The sequence below is a fragment of the Nanorana parkeri genome, unplaced genomic scaffold (genome assembly GCF_000935625.1).
Source record: "Nanorana parkeri isolate BGI_ZX_2015 unplaced genomic scaffold, ASM93562v1 scaffold1773, whole genome shotgun sequence".
Classification (NCBI taxonomy): Eukaryota; Metazoa; Chordata; class Amphibia; order Anura; family Dicroglossidae; genus Nanorana; species Nanorana parkeri.
In genome coordinates this window covers 80,191-97,844 of record NW_017308041.1, presented here as the reverse complement: position 1 = coordinate 97,844, position 17,654 = coordinate 80,191, and the positions used below count along the sequence as shown (strand labels likewise).

At 39.9% G+C, this 17,654-nt stretch overlaps 1 protein-coding gene across 3 annotated transcripts in view; it reads right to left on the bottom strand.

Moving 5' to 3' along the window:
- MLLT3 (MLLT3, super elongation complex subunit) overlaps positions 1 to 17,654 on the bottom strand; it is a 196,778-nt gene that overhangs the window by 176,280 nt on the left and 2,844 nt on the right. For 2 of the 3 annotated variants that reach the window (XM_018571520.1, XM_018571522.1), the window contains exon 2: positions 11,777 to 11,957. In XM_018571520.1, coding sequence (XP_018427022.1) covers positions 11,777 to 11,957 — 181 coding nt within the window. Of the gene's footprint in view, positions 1 to 11,776; positions 11,958 to 13,800; positions 13,815 to 17,654 lie in introns of all 3 variants that reach the window. The other variant, XM_018571521.1, reaches the window with a different exon arrangement.

The window sequence follows — 17,654 nt, the reverse complement described above, 5'->3', positions numbered from 1 at the left end:
AACATAATTCCTTTGGAAAGGGTTTGGAGAAGGAGGAGATAAGGTATCTGGCTTTCTAGGATCAGAGAAGTGGAATGAGGTGTTTGGACAAGTTAACATTTTTACATTGCTGTTTTCAGAGATCAGGCCAGCTCAACTCCCTAGGCATGTCTGGCCATAATCCATTCAGTATGTGCTGTCATTCAGTCACACATACTTCAAGCTATCTTTTCATGGCTACAGTTCCCAGCCACTCTCTATTATCATTTAGCACATACATGCGAGTCCCCAATGTTACAATAAAAATGAGCTACTATAATAAGTTACTTTGGAATGGGCGGATTTATAGGTTGGTCAGGAATTAAAGTTAGTAAAAGAAAAGTAAAGTAAACGGCTACAGCCAGATGGTACCAGGGCATAGATTTTATTTCACCATCCGCACCTTATAAAGTACACATCCCACACCTCATATGTAGTACAGCCAGTCGTGGTGATATGCAGGTGACCAATAGTGCATATAGAGATGCAGGTGGAGTCATGCCAATGTTTACTTTTTCACTGGTGCTCTGGGAGGTTCAGAGTCCCTCTGAGGGACCAATAGTGAAATGAAGGGTATTTCCTGGCATCATATGCTATTTAGTGCCACTGTACACAGTAGACATGCTGCCAGTTTGGTTTATAGTCACCATAACATGATAGACATACAGGGGCTGCCATTGTCATCCTCCATCTAAAAAAATCTTGTTCCCTCGCCATGTCTGGTGTTAATAAATTGGGGCGATCCAATAAAGCATTGGCAACACTTTTTTGGCATTCATGTCGAATTAGATAGTCCTGCGCCAAACGCATGAAAGCCACGCAAAAGCTCTCCCTCTCTATTATTGTCCCTTGCAACAAATCCAGGTACTTTTTTGTGTGCGACACTCCATATTCTGATGCTACAGCTGCGACACATTCATTAAGAAATACCATTGGATCGGTAATAAGAAGGTGGCGTTAAACAAGACCTTTTCCTGTTGGAATACATTGTTTCACATATCCAAGTATTGTGTCGCAGACATTAGATTCATATACACCACCTTACCGATAGTCACATAATTCTGTCGCAAGTTGTGTCATTTGTTGCACAGATGGGCTACGGTGTCTACAACACTCTTTATGAATTCCAGGATTTGAGTCACATTTCCAGAAAATTCATGTTATAAAAATGTCAAATTACTAATCACTATACTTGTTTTAGGTCACTGACTCAAGAAAACTGAAGCTATTGCACCATCATAACAGCCAGGCAACTAAGATTTTCAGAGAAGACCAATAAATGGTCAGCAGCGACTACCTCTTTGAATCTCACATGACAGTTTTTCTTTAAAGAACTCTGTAAGCAGCACTGTTGCAGTCTGCTTAAGTTGCCACAAGTACCAACATGGCTCTTGCAAGTGAGCTCTATATTTACCCATTGGTTGACCAGCTCCTTGACTTCATGTCAAATGGTCTATATAAAACGAGTGCTATGAATGGTTCTTTAAGCTTCGCAACACTTATGGGCTAAACCGCCGCTTCTACAAGGTGCAAAATGATTAGGAGATCTTGGTGCCTGCCCTGTGTTCATTACTGTAAATCTGTGAAATGAATCAGAAGCAAGTGACATGTTTACTGTAACCTGAACTTCAGCGTGCAATAGCTCCCAGCAAACAGAAAATGCTCTGAGTCATGTGTAATTATAATATGACAAGGTCTCTGTGGGGCCATGTAAGCTGGCAAATTTCCCAGCACTTGTCACATTGTGGAAACACACAGCAGAAAAACTTCAAATCCCAAATAGCATGGCAAAAGAATAGAAAGGATCAACTTGTTTTCCAGAAGAAACAGAAGCTTGTGGGACAAAAGGAAAAGGGCCATACTTTACTCCACGAGCACATGAAGCCTTTCTAACCGTGGAACTAGCTTTGCTCCACCTAGCAACCATTCGCAAGCTGGACTAGAAATTCATCCCCTTAGGATGAAAATCTGAATCACTGGAAAAATGTTGACTTAGGGCAGGGGTGGACAAATTAATATGTAATTCAGAAGCCAGTCTGTCTAAACGAGGAGCCAGCAGGATTTTTTTTTTTTTTTTTTTAGGTGCTAGCTTCCCTCATAACAAGAGAAAACCTCAAAAGTTAGGTGGCAGCTGTACTTTTTTAGGAGCATTGGCTACCCGGCTCCTGGGATTTGTCCAGCCCTGACTAAAGGTGCCCATACACAGGTAGAATTATTGTCCGGTTTTTAATGTACTGCCCGAAATTCACACAGTGTGTGGGGCTGTTGGCTCCCTTCAGCCGGCATTCCTTGATCAGCTGATCGAAGGAGCCAGCTGGATAATTTTCGATCGATCAGAGCTGGCAGCAAATGAGCTGCCCGCTCTGGTCAGGTATTCGGACAGGGGCCAGAGGCCCCTGTCAAAATACAACGTAAATAGCGGGATTCCTCAATCGACACGCCATTTGTCTTGAGGTATCGGGTCAATTTTTTTCATTCAGCTCGCAGATCAAACAAAAAAAAATTGATTGGATGACTGGCCAGCCTTAAGGAACACAGGGTTACGATGCTCCTTTATATATTAATAAGACATAATTCAGAGAGAACTTTGGAACCAAAGTCTTTGCATCGGACACAGATTTTTGGGCATGTATGATCCATTGCTGAATGGTTTTAGTTGGGAGGACATATGGCTTCTATGACAATATTAGATAGGGCAAATTTTAACATTAGCCCCTTGTAAGGCTTTGGAAAAAACAGAGAAACCTTCCAAGTCAAACCTTTTTGTGTTTTAAACAAACATGGAAAGGTAAGACTATTCATTGGGCTTTTATTGTTGCTTCTGTAGCAATTGAAGAGATGTATCCTTGTTTCCTAGGTGGTCACCAAGACAGAGACACTTATTAAACATTGTTTTTCTTAGCATAAAAGAAGGATGAGAACCTATGATAGGTTGTTTTACTGATTTCTGTCACCAGCTACTGGGGATATCTTCTTACTTCCCAGTTTGGTCACCGAGGCAGGAAGCCAAGGGACATAACGTGGAAAAGTTCCTAACCCCTGAAGGCAAAAATCAATATCACGTTTTGCCTGGATTAGGGATTTACATTAAGTGGACACCCTCGGCACACAACTGGGGAGCCATATTGCCCAGCCAATTACTATGGTTCACCTGGCATAAGGGTGCTTGGGATGGAAGGCGGGTCACTGCTTAGTGCATAAACACTAATCAAAGTTAATCACACATTTTCCCAATCAAAGAGTTTGTTATTTTGTACAGCCATGCTCAAGGCACCCCTACCAAATAAGATCATACAGCCAGGTCACCAACCTACCTGCAAATTACAGCTTGCTATAGAACACACAACAGCACAGTGAAATAATGCCTTTGCACACTATGTTCTCTCCTCCAGTCTGCACGTTCACTGTGAGAACATGTGTACTGCTGCACAGACTGACTGGCAATTAGTGGTGTACCTCCTCCTAGTCTTTGTGTTACTGTAAAGGGAGGCTAATATCAAGTAAAATTCAGGCACTTGCACTTGTTACATTCAATAAGCCACTGAATGGTGTTTTAATGAATACAAAAGTACATTGCATAGTGTTTTATGACACTAAACACTTTATAAGACACTAAATTGCAGCATTTGCCACCAAATCATACTGAAACTACTGCACTTGTTGCATCTTCGAGCCCAGCTATGAAACAATATCAAAAGAAATGCATCATATCTTCTGATTAAAATCAAGAAAATGCTATCATCATCAAAAGCAGCACATGGCAATATGTAAAATACTGAAAGGCCAAGGGGCTTGTCATATTCGGTTATAACAGAAGGATTTTCCAGAGAACATTCATTTTCTCAGCTCCACAACCACATTGTTTGATATCCACCTCCACGCATGTAGAAAAGACTCAGAATTACTCGGCAAACTAGTAAACAGATATTTCCATGAGCCATTGTTCAGTGTTAAGAGCTGGGGCTTTACCTTCATGGAAATTATAGTGTCAGGCGCCATCGCCATTAACTCACACTGAAGAGCAATAAAGAACAAACAAGGCACTGAGTGTATACAATGCAGAGATGAGATTCAGAATAGGATCCTTGACATGATAATCCCAGAAGGGTCTTTCACTTTGAAAACTATTGCAATAATTAGTACGCCACTGCTTATACTGCCCCGCAGCTACTGGCAATACATAGGGTGAGGTATAAAAACCCTTAAATCATACCTATTATTTATTATACATTCCTAGAAATTGTTCCCGCACTAGAAAAAAAGAGAAACCGGTTAGGAAATACCCTGTCTGATATAAGCCCGTAGAGCACTACATTTAGAAGCTTTAATCTGTTACAACTTTAATCCTAGCTGTGGCCCAAGCAATAGCCAGTTTTCATTCACTGATGGATCCAAGTATTCGCGCATAGCTATGAGCAGAATGGATTTATTACAATGTTGTTCTTTTGAACTGCAGGAGTTCAAGATGCCAATAAAGATTACCGATCAAATGGAAGACTGAGGCATATCCATTGTGAGCTGTGCTAAGACAAATAAACCCTTTCCACAATAACACTGAGACGCTTTGTATCAGTACTACTACCTGAACTAAGTCAGACTAGGACTAGAGCTGCAGCTAACGATTATTTTCAAAATCGATTAGTTAGCCGATTATTGAGTTTGATTAATCGGTTAATCGGATAAAATAAAAAATTTTAAATGGCTCTAGTGATGGGACTACTAGTTTGTATTGAGATTGCAGTCCATCACAGGAGCAAGGTTGGAGCGGTGAAAGTAAAAAAAAAAAAAAAAGTGTGGTGTACAATATAGTGAAATGAAAAGTATAACATTATACAGCAATGAATGCAGAATGGCACCGGCTATAGAGGACTACAAAACCCAGCAATTGTACATTATAGCTGGTGGTATTCTAGTCCTGGTATACTATTGCTGGGTTTTCTAGTCCTCTATAACTAGTGGTATTCGGCATTGCACCACTGTATAATGTATTATTGCTGGGTTTTGTAGTCCTCCATAGCTGGTGGTATTCCGCATTGCGCTGTATAATGTATTATTGCTGGGATTTGTAGTCCTCTATACAGCGCAATGCAGAAAACCACCAGCTATATTGAAATACAACAAATCCCAGCAATACATTATACATACAGTGTATGATGTATTGCTGGTATTTGTAGTCCTCTATAGCTGATGGTATAATATACAGCACAATGTACCATCAGCTATAGAGGAATACAAATCCCAGCAATACATTATAGAGCACCATGTGGGGGAAAGTGCAGGCTTACCTGAGCAGTCTTCCAGCAACTTGCTTCTGAGATCGGTCCTGTCTATCGGCGGCTGTCATCCCACCACACCTGCTCCTCCTTACTTCTCCCCGGGTCCCTGTGCCGATCGTGGATGTGGGCGGGCAGTGAGAAGGTGCAGCGTGTGGATCGTGGATGCGGGCCGGTCTGGCAGCAGCGAGCATGAGGTGGGGAGGAGGTGCGGCGCGCAGCGTGTGTGGAGCTGTGAACAGGGCCAACTAATTGGAAGCCGATTAATCGATGATTGAAAAAGTTGACAACTTTTTCAATAATCGATTATGTCGATTAGTTGTTGCAGCCCTAACTAGGACCCAATGACAATTTACAAAGAATATCTACATTCCTGAGAAATATAACGAACACAAAAAATAGATAGATAGGATAGATATAAATAAAAATAATACACATTCGTCATTTTTTTAATTTATGTTTTTAAATAAAATCCTTGTAGGAAGAGAGGTAAAAATAAGACACTAAACAATTTTTTTTTTTTTTTTTTTATTACATCCACTTTTGGATGTAAAAACTAAAAAACAAACAAGATGATCATCAGCTACATACTATTTAGTATAACCTATTACTATAGTAATATATACAAGTAGAGTTTGATATATTCAAGTCCAACATCAGCTAGTGTTTGCAGCCAGTGAAACACTCTATTTATGTTGGTTTTTAAACATTTTAATATGTTTGCCATTTAGCACTAATGGCTTTCCTAGATGCCTATCGGTCATTAGTAAGTTCCTTATTCACCATAGATATTCACACATAACTTTGAATCTAAAAAGCTTTGCACACCCAGAGGTTTCAGTGGTGATTTAACGCTCAATTCCAAGCAGACATAAAGACACAAATTATTGCCGCTAGAGATGTATTCATTATCACATCATTAAATGTATTTAATGCATTTAAGGCAGTTTAAAGTACCTGAAATGATTGGGTATCAGCTGTTTGCTGTCCCTGTACAGCACAGCTCAGACTAGGAGAGAGAGAAGCAACAAAAAGAGGCAGTCACAGGTATGCCACAGTCTTCTGTGCTAACAAGTTACATGCCAATAGGAGGAGAGCAGAATGACAGATGAGCTCATCAGTCTGCTGCTTCTTCTTTCAGTCAAAGGCTGGGGAAGAAACATGACATGCAAGTGTTACTAAACTGCAGTCAGCAAAAAGCAGATGTCCTGCTCTTCCTGACAGAGCTTTGCTGTGTGGAAGGGCTGTGTAAATCTCAGGACTGGATTGACAGAAGTACAAATCCTTTCATAGGTATAAAAGCTCACACATATGTATCTCATCTGTGTATTTAGCCGTTTGCCTGGTGTTAAACCTCTTTACCTACTTACAGGCCGCAATATGCAACAGGCCACAATGGTATAACCAGAGGAGTGGTTATACCAAGAACACAGCTGCTGCTGCAGCCGTGTTCTTGGTGTCATTTTAAACAGCTGGCAATGGCTGTTCAGGTACAACCGATCAGCGTCTATACAGCCGCCGGATCATTTGTACCGATCGGCGGATCGTGCTGCACCCACCTCCTCCTCCGCCAGCTTCCCCAGGCTCCACTGTCCCCCGTGCGGGGCTCAGGACCAGCACGGCGGGTCTCCCCGCAACGATCGGAGAGATCAGCAGGTTTCTAGCCGCTGATCTCTTTTCCGATCACTGGACCCGGAAGTGATGTGTATTATATAACTTCCGGTGTCATTGGTTTACACTCACCGGCTCTTAGAGCCAGGAGAAGAAGCAGGGGAAGCAGATCTCTGCTTCCTCAGCTTCTTTGGGGTCTCTAGGTGACATTAGGGGTCTGAAAGACCTCGGATGTTTCCATAAAGAGAACCTGTCACATCCTATTTGCCATTACATGTGATAGCAATATGATTAGTGTAAAAAAAAGTAACAAAAAAAATGCAAATAAATGTTTTAATGTCTCCCACCCCCAAGTGGATGCACATACGCAAACGCCTACGTGCAAAAACGAAAATTGCTCTGAGAGTGAGAGCAATAATTCTAAGCGGTAAAAGCTTTTCAAGTGTCCCCTATGGGAAATTTTGGGTATGGAGATCAAGTTTGGTATCTAAAATTTACCTGATGTGACCCCATCTTTTTTTTTTTTTTTACCAAAAAACTGGGTATTGTGTTCTGTTTCTGTGCACTAAATTTTATTTTAGTGTATTTTATCCTAAAAATACTGGTTTGATAAACATTTGCGCAAATATCATGTTGCATAATAAATTGCAGCTAGCACTTTCTTATTCTACAGGGCCTCTGCTTTCACAAAATATATCATTGTTGGGGGGTTGGAGCTGTTTCCTAGCCAAAAATTGAATCTGTTTTGCCATAAGCCTCCTATAATACCTGCACAGAATAAATTTAGGGGAGAGCCAATCATACTCCATCACTCCACACAGTGTTTTCAGTGGACATGCTTACGGCCCCATTCACACTGAGCGTCGAGCGACATGAAAATCGTGCGATTTTCCGCGCAATTTTATATGTGCGATATTGCGCGACTTTTTCCTATTGGGCTGTATGCAATCAGGAGCAAAATCGCTCGAAATCTGCAGAAAAAAGGGTCATGTAGGAGCGACGAGCTACAAGCGATATTGAGCGGAGAGATGTGAACAGCACCATTGAAATGGATTGGAGAAGCTACATAGAGCGATATCGTGTGGAAATATGAGCGATATCGCTGCAAAAATCGCTCGATAAATCGCTCAGTGTGAATGGGGCCTTAATGAGGGAGCAGCGGATGACCTCATTAGTGTGATGCTGCTTAATCACTGTCCTATCATTCGCTGCGGAGGCAAAAAAATGTAGTAACCTACCAGATATGTGACTATCATAAACATCCATTCAGGGGGAAAAGATTGTGTAAAAACAGAGTTAGCCCTCGTTCACACCTGAATGTTTTTTAGTGCGTTCTACGCTCGACAAACGCTCTACAAAACGCTCAAAAATGTAAATCCCATTGTATTCAATGGTCTCGTTCCCACCTTGGCGTATTTCCGCCCGTCCCTAACGTGCTACAAAACGGCCCACGCCTGAAAAGGTACATGTACTACTTTGGGCCGTTTTGTTGCGCGTTTCCATTGGGATAGAGCCAAGTAGCCTCCGGAAACGCGCGACTTTTTTTACCGCAAATCGTAGTAAAAACGCGCGACGGTCGCGCATATGCAATACGCCTAGGTGTGAACGAGACCTTAGGATCTGAGGCAAATCGTTAGTTACACATTGTAACATCTATCCATTAGGATTTGTTAGTTTCTAGAATTTGTAAAATGACCTAATAGCTTTTGATTTAGAAAAAAATGTTATTACTTTTAACACGAGTTATATGCTCATCAATTCGGCAATATTTGATAGTTATTCACTGACTCTTAGTCTAAGGCTTCATTCACAGCCACATTGGTTTTTATGTAGAGATCTGTCTGCAAAATCTGTCAGGCTAGATGCTTTTTTTATGCTTCTAGATGCTTAAAATGGCTCGCGTTTAGATGCATCTGTCCTTTGTCCATTGAAACAGTCAGTGAGATTTCAGCAAAATACAGCTTGCCTTTACATGCGCTTAAAAGTTAAAATTAATTCCTGGGACGCACCTGACTATTTTTTCTAAATGCAGCTAAAAAAAATAAAATAACAAAATAAAAACAAATAATAATATCAAACACCAAATTTTCAATCTCGATAACTCTACAATATTTAGAAGTAAAATTGATTTCTGCTTTGTTTCTGGGTCTCAGCTCTTGCTGCAGATTAACTTTAGAGCCAAAGATAAAATGTGCATATACACTTATAAATCACAGGAATCAACTGCATCAGTCACTAGCCAAAAGGTTAGAAGGGAGCAACAGACACATATACAAACCATTGAGAGACTAATGTACTTCCCACAAATGGGGGCTTCGTGAAATCTATTTATACAGAGACTCAAATCAAAGACTTAAATACACAATGTATACATTTAATCAAGACAGGAGGTCTTTCCTCCCAAACTCTTGAAAATAAACATTTTACTGCTTAAACATTCCATATGTGAGCTTCAAATGTCTTCATTAGGCTCCCTTTGCAAAAGCAGCTGGACAGTGAGTGGCCTAACAGTATCATCATTCAAACACACACAGTAAAAGAGAGAGAGTTGCTTTGAGACAGGCTTGGGACATCTTGCACAATACAATGCCTGACCAAAAAAAGTCACACACAATATTTTGTTGGACCACCTTTAGCTTGGATTACGGCATGCATTCGCCGTGGCATAGTTTCGATAAGCTTATGCAATGTCACAACATTTATTTCCATCTATAGTTGCATTCATTTTTCCCCAAGATCTTGTAGTGATAATGAGAGATTAGGATCACTGCATAAAGTCTTCTCCAGCACATCAAAAAGATTCTCAGTGGGGTTAAGGGCTGGACTCTGTGGTGGCCAATCCATGTGTACAATTATGTCTCATGCTCCCTGAACCACTCTTTCACCATTTGAGCCGGATGAATCCTGGCATTGCCATCTTGGAATAGGCCCAATGTGCCATCAGGGAAGAAAAAAATCAATTGATGGAAAAACCTGGTCATTCAGTATATTCAGGTAGACAGCTGACCTCATGTTTTGGGGACATAACATTGCTGAACCTGCACCTGACCAATTGAAACAACCCCAGACCATAAAAAAATTAATTCCAGGTGGTGACTTTTTGGGGGGGGGGGCAATGCAGAGTGTATAAAAATGAAACAACCAAAATATATGCACCATCCAAGCCAGCCAACTGAGAACCAAGGCTACAAAACTAGGCAAATCAAACTGAGCATATTTATAATAAATAAAATAAATACATTTAAATAAATAATGTACCAAAACAACCTTTTTGGAAAGCATTAAGCTGATCAGCAAATTTATAAATAGCTGAAGGTATATCAAAACTCAACAGTTTCTGTAAAAGGTAACTTGGTCCTACCCTTTTCTACCTATCAAGCCTCACTATAACATGATAGGTATGGGTGCCAACCATGGCCTTGACAAAAAATAGACATTTGCATATAATGTCATCCATTTCTGCAAGTACTGTTTAAAATCAATGAATTTCAAATTTAAGGTTTTTGTGACAAGTTTATTATTATTATTTTTTTTTATTAAGCTTCATAGTCATCCGTATACCACAAGGTTCCACTAGTAATGGTGACTTCCATTTACAGCAGTCTTTGGGAATCTGAAGATGTGGTGTCCTCAGGCTGTTTGGGGCACATTGCCTGCCTTGTACACATATGCTTCAAGAAATCCATTAACCAATCAAAAAGCTTTTCTCCAAGTTGGCCACCAGAGAATATAGTAGCATACACTTCTCGCCCAATGCTTAAATCACCACGCTACCTTAAGAGTATGATGGCCTTCAAGTAAATAATAAAAAATATGTTTACTCTTGTAAAAACCATTAGACAATTGAATAGCACGAGTATATCAACTGTAGTCCAGAAATATTGCGCATAGGCTCAACCTTCTCCTTTTTAGATGCCAAGCCCTAACAATCCCATACATCAGCTACTGTGTACCTCCTTAAGCACATACTTCCAACTGTGGAAATACCAATCTAGATTTAGGCCTATGATGCAAATAAAATGTACTCAATATTAGCCATTAAAGTGAAGGAAAACGTAAATAAAATGAGTATCAAGACGTGTGCAAAATATTTATTGTGACAAGCCAAAAGGCAATCTTACACGTCTACAAATGTTTAAAAAAAAACAAATGTGAGCAGACACAATTTTCCAGTGTTCAGGTACCTTTACTATAATTCATACTACAATTCCACCTAAGGAAGTTATATGACAAGTCTATAGGAGGTTTTCCTAATACACTTTTGTTTTTCCAATATATCACAGGGTGAATGGAATTTGTAAAGTACAACACAACCAGAACAAATATCAAACGGCTACTGTATTCACCAAATAGCTCAATAAAACCCAAGCAAGAAGCGAGCCTTAATGCAGGAGAACACAAGCACATATCTGGCCACATGGACCAGCACTGTAGCCACGTCTAAATGCTAAGTGGCATTTGCAATTGTGTGCACGGTGGCCAAATCCAGCCATATAGTTTTTTGATGGCCTGATATTTGGCCTGTTTAATCATATCAACATGAATCTTTTCCATAAACTTATTACTATATTTAATCAACACTAGCAAGAATTCTAGCCATTTTAACTGGGTTCACCATGGTATTTGTGCTCTAGCAATGCTGGAGGCAATTCAGTGCCCATTTTATGCCCACATAATGTCTCAAAATATAGGCAAGTACTGAGGAGAGCCACCAAAGTTCATTTAATAAGAGAAATGAACAAAAACCAATATTACACCATACAACATTATTTCAGCAACCAAATTTTCCAGCACCAGTTACACCAAAAAGTGAAAGGTTAGATACTATACAGCGAATATTTTGATAAAATAAGCTAAACACCAACGGTTCTTACCTCGCTTAGGCTTTGGAAAGCTTTCATGCAAGTGAAATACAACTTTCTCCACAAAGTGCTGAATGTTACTGTGCTCTGGTCCTCTGACAAATACCATCCAATCATGGGTGAAACCCTCAAGTGTTGGTTTCTTCCTAACCTGGGCTCGATGACCCAGTTCCAGCTTTACTTGTACAGCACACTGCAAAACAAGAACAAACCATGAGTATACCAGAAGACTCTCTACATTTAAAAAGGTGTGTGTGTGTGTGTGTGTGTGTGTGTGTAATTTTTTTTTTTTTAAATCTACTTGTCCAAGGGCTGAAGCTGGGGCCCAATTTACTTGTCCCTCGTGACCATCTACTTTTGGGGATACAAAAAGTAGTTTTAACTAAAACCGGATTTAACTGTGCTAAGAAGTGCTTCTCATCGGTCAGGTGACCGTGCTGACCAACAAGTGCTCACCATTTGCGAGCGAAATTCAAAATCCATAGCGCAAGTCTGCGCTGGACAGCAGTATGGGGGTACAGATAGTACCCCCATACTAGCGGAGGAGAAAGGCAGTTTGCCAAAAGGTAAGTATAGCAGGGGAAAGAGGGGGCCAGATTTAAATGGTTAATTCAATTTTCCCAAATTAATTGGTAAAGTGAAGTTGCCCTTTAATGCACATTGTGCATGTTAGAGAGCGCAGCTACCGGCTACATGGCACACAGTGGAATGGGGGCAGCACTCAGCACACACAGCCCTTGTTGGATTCCAAATGTATGTTTCCATCTATTTAGGCCTCATTCACACTGCCACACGTATGCGCGCGTATACGTGCGTATTGTACCATATGCAGCCTATGCAAATAAATGGCTCCATACACACGTATAGAGCCGTATATTTGAGTAGCGTATATATGCGCAAAAACAGAATGGAACAGAGATGCGTCCGGGCAGCGTATTTCTTCGTATTTACGCGCATATATAAGCGTCTATATGCGCGTATATGCGTATAGCACATTAAAAATTCCATTACAAGTGATGCATTCTGGGATTGCATATAGTGCACGCATATACACGTATGTACGCAATATAAAATTTTGCTTGCGTTGTGTGTGAATGAGGCCTTATGATGGATGCAACAAAAGCTCCATGTGGAGACAGGACCACAGTTCTGAATATGTTTTTCATTTCCAAATACTGACCATGACAAGATGCAAGTCAACCAGCAGGTTCAGATATATCTAGTTTTTTTACTTTTTAACACTCCATAATTACTTCTCACTGATAGTGTTTAATCTTAAAAATCTGCAACAGACTTTTTTACCATCAGGACCAGAGTATTCTCATATTTTAATTTTACATGCCTCAGCCAAACTTTGGAAATTACGTGGGGAACATCAAGTAGTATGTTGACCACACGCAAATAATGCAGTGATTTATAGTACTATATCAATTAAGGCCACAGAATCATTTTGGTAGCCAGGAAACCTACCATAATCAGAAGATGTTAGCAACTGCTATACATATTGTGAAAGGGTGCGTCTTGATATGATCGGACCTGATTATGCTACTGCTGTGCTTGTTCTTTACAGAGGAAAGCAACTGCCTTCAGGGCTTGTTCATACGATAAACAGCTTGTTCCAGAGCAGTCAGCTGCTGGAACACACTGCATCTCATCCTGGCCGACATCGTGCGTTCAGGGGTGGGAGGGGGCATGGCACTGCATTGAAGTCAATGGCACCACCACGACCCAAAGTGTGATCACCCGCACAAGAACGCATGCCACAATGCATTTCCAGTCCAGTGTGATCTGAAAAATGCTGCAGGCACTATTTTTCCTGGATCGGAATCCAGGCACGGATGTGCTATGCGTTCAATTGCGGGCGATCGCACTGCGGGCGTGGCTGTGGTGCTATTGACTTCAATGCACCGTCACGCCCCCTCCCGCCCTTGAACGCAGGAACCCGGCCAGAATGAGATACAGGGCGTTCCAGCAGCTGACTGCTCTGGAATGCACGGTTTATGGTGTGAACAAGCCCTCAAAGAGGGAGCAGAAACCATGCTAGCGGTTGCTCTTTGTACAGATGCATGTGAAAAAAAGTTATTCTTATTGGAAGAGCACCGTGTGTCAGTTTTGCAGTTACATTCTATGTCCATTTCAGGGGTTCAAATTACAACTTTTTAGCCTCTGAGACTTGAATCTGTATGTTAAATTATATTATTTTTTTTTTACCTAAAGCAGAACTACATCATCCTATCAGTTACAGCCAAGAAAGGCACCATCTTTGCCTCTATATCAGGGGTGGGCAACTCCAGTCCTCCAGCTGCTGTTGAACTACAAGTCCCATGAGGCATTGCAAGACTGAGTGTTACAGACATGACTCCCAGAGGCAGAGACATTTTGCGATTTGTAGTTAAAGTACAGCTCACCCCTGCTCTATATGGATTGTAGGCATTTGAGGGCTTTAAAGTTGAAATAAGCACAACGGCAATCTTGACAGCTGGCATACATTAAAACTGTTTAACTCCTCTTTAATGTTTTAAAAATGTGAATTATGCATAATAAAATGTTGTTTTCCCCATATGCCACTGATAGTTTTGTCCGGCCATTGGTTTGCTCTCTGCAAGGTTTGGTTTAAAAATATATGGCTACATTTATAAAAACTGGATGAAAGCGATTGTGCTATCCTTAGGAGGCAAGTAGATTTTTGATTTTGGCTTCTAACTGGCTCTAGAAAATGGCAGTTAGAATCACATTTGCTGTAACCTACAGTATAATAGGCAGTAAACATCTCTCGTTGTATTACATAGTGTAATACATTATTGAGTCCTTTTCTCTTCATACTGAGAGAAAATATTATGCATTAGAACGTCAACTACAAACAAAATAAGTTACATTAAGTGACACTGAACTCAGAAGTTAAATCTTAAAAATACATTTAAATACATTAAAAACATGTACAGTAATACCTTGGTTTACGAGCATAATTAGTTCCGGAAGCATGCTTGTAATCCAAAGCGCTTGTATATCAAAGCTAATTTCCCCATAGGAAATAATGGAAATTCAGATGATTCGTTCCACAACCCAAAAATATTCATATAAAAATGATTACAATAATGTACTGTAATATAATACTGTACAAAATATAAAGAAAAATAAACCAATTACCGGTACCTTCGTGGCTGGTGTGAGGGGGACAAGAGAGAGGAGGATCATTGTGAAGGACGACTTTCACTATCACTAACGGAATCACTGCTATCTCTTGACTCAATGGAATCTTTTTCATTTCGTGAAACCTTAACAAGGAATCTATCCAATGTGACATTGTATTGTCGTTGAACAGATTCATCGCTCGCACTGCTACAACATTATTCGGGTGGCGCTTTTCTACAAAATTTTGCTCTTATTGCAAGACATTTGCTTGTATATCAAGGCAACATTTTTCAGAAATGTTTGCTTGTCTTGCAAAACGCTCTCAAACCAAGTTACTTGTAAACCAAGGTATTACTGTATCTTATTTGTGTATCACTCGGCTGTAGATCCTCAAATCATCTCTGAATTGGTGCTGACACTGTCCTTCACTCTGGAGGGTGGCTACTTTTGCTCCCCATGGTCCCTGTGTGTTGTAAAGTAACCACTGCTCCAAGCTCACTCCTGTGATGGACGACAATCTCAGTACAAATTAGTAAACTAAACATGAGATTGTAGACCATCACAGGAGTGAGCTTGGAGCAGTGGTTACTTTACAACACACACAGTGACAATAGGGAGCAAAAAGTAGCCACCCTCCAGAAGGAAGGACAGTGTCAATATGATTTCAGAGATGATTTGAGGATCTACAGCCGAGTGATACACAAATAAGATACATTTTTGTTAATAGTTCAGGCACTTGAATGCATTTTTAAGATTTAACTCCTGAGTTTAGTGTCACTTTAACAGAAGCTAAATATGAGTTTGTTGAATTTTCTTTTCTCATATATATGGTCTATGTTTTTTCTTATCCAGTTTAAATATATACAAAGTGGTCTATTTACAAATGTTTTCAAGCAAGTTTAATACCGTTCTCGAACGGTATCCCATTAAAAAAAAAAAAAAGTGTGAATCTTGGGTGAACATATTTATAAACAGACCCCTGTAGTAAATAATTGCATTAAGGATTATACAAAACAATATATTGTTAGTGCTTCTTGGAAATGTTGCTAATTGCTGTCAATGGCTGTGCCTGAATCTTGGGTGAAATCCAGGGGAATCTTGTGTAAAAATATTTATAAATAGACCCTTGTAGTAAATCATTGCATTAAGGATTATACAAAACAATATCATAGTGTTATTCACAGGAATTAGAGAAATGTCCAAAAGAGCCCCTAACAAATTTATTTGGTATAATCCTTAAAGCAATGATTTAGTACAGACATCCATTTATAAATCTTTTCACAAATTTCTCACAAGATTCACATAGCTTTCACCCAAAGTTCAGGTGTAGTCAGTGCTCTTTAGGACATTTTTCCTAATTCCTATGAACGACTGTGCCTGATACATTAGGAAAATCTACTCCAAGATTTGCTATGGAAAACGACGATATTTAAATAGCACTTTTAATAAGATAGTGTGCGTCAGTTATTTAGTTCCGGGCCACAGATGAGTTCAAGGTGATTGCCAAAAGCAAGTCACCACGGTAGGTTAACGCATTAGACGTGTGCTATCCTAATTGTCATAATGGCTGATTAAAAGCCTCGGGGCTTTAAACAATTGTGCATCCTCCCCATTATCACCACTTTCTACGCTCTTAGGGAACGGCTCTTTTGTACTTAAGTGAAGACCTAACAAAAACAAAGAGGGCATCCGTTACAACTTTAATATGCAAACTAAATGCTGCTTGACAAGCACAGGCAGCCCCAAAGCAAACAGGCCATTAATACCAAAACAAACAGGGCCAGTGTCTGGAAGGTGGATCGGACACAGGAATGTCATCTATGTACAGCTAGTGCTCCAACTTTTACCCTCCTGGGAATCATTATGAAACAGTCCACAACCATTACCGACTATAAAACGTTCATCAGCACAGTTGTGCATAACAAAAATGAGAGTTTTCACCTTTACGTACAAAGTAATGAGCACAAGATGAAAAGGAAAAAGCAGCCATTACCCATGGCAACCAAATTCTGCCGACGTATCCAGGAAAACATGACTTCTATAACATGCCACTGGATATCTCTACAGCCATCACAATTCAATACATGATGTATAACAGTTAGTATTGTGAACTGTGGGGGCAGTGCTGACAGGAAGTGTTTCTATTTCCAATTTCATTGATAAAAACATAGAGGTATGGAGATTACATCTGCAGAAGCCATTTTAGTAGATGGTTTCCAGTAATCGAGCTTGTGGAAACCTTGCTTACTACATTGTTCCTCAGCATTTTAATATTTAAAATGCATTCAAGAACCATTCAAAGAACATATGCTATACAGGACTCTGTAGAGGAATACAAAACTGGGCTGAAACGAACAAAAAGGAACCCGTTCACGCTTCTCTGCTTAAAACATGCATTTTTAAAGTGTGTTTGTGAGAATGCTTTTAAGTATATTTTATGTGTGGAATTTTAGATGTACAGAATTGAATAGATTTTAATGCATTTCCAAAGAGCATTTTCTTGCTTTTTGTGTGCAGCAATGTGCATTTCACATGCAGTACCGTTCCTTCCCAAGGAAGATACACAATCAGGAAATTTAAAAAGAACTCATCGAGGAGAAGACTCTCCATGTGCCTTGGGGCAGTTTTTTATTTTGCGTGCTAAAGTCTACTCAGGTTAGCAATTAGCTCAGGGTTTTTTTTAAAATATATATATATTTTATATTTATATTAAAAAAAGCTAACTTTAAAACAGATTTAACTTTTTTTTTTTAAACAA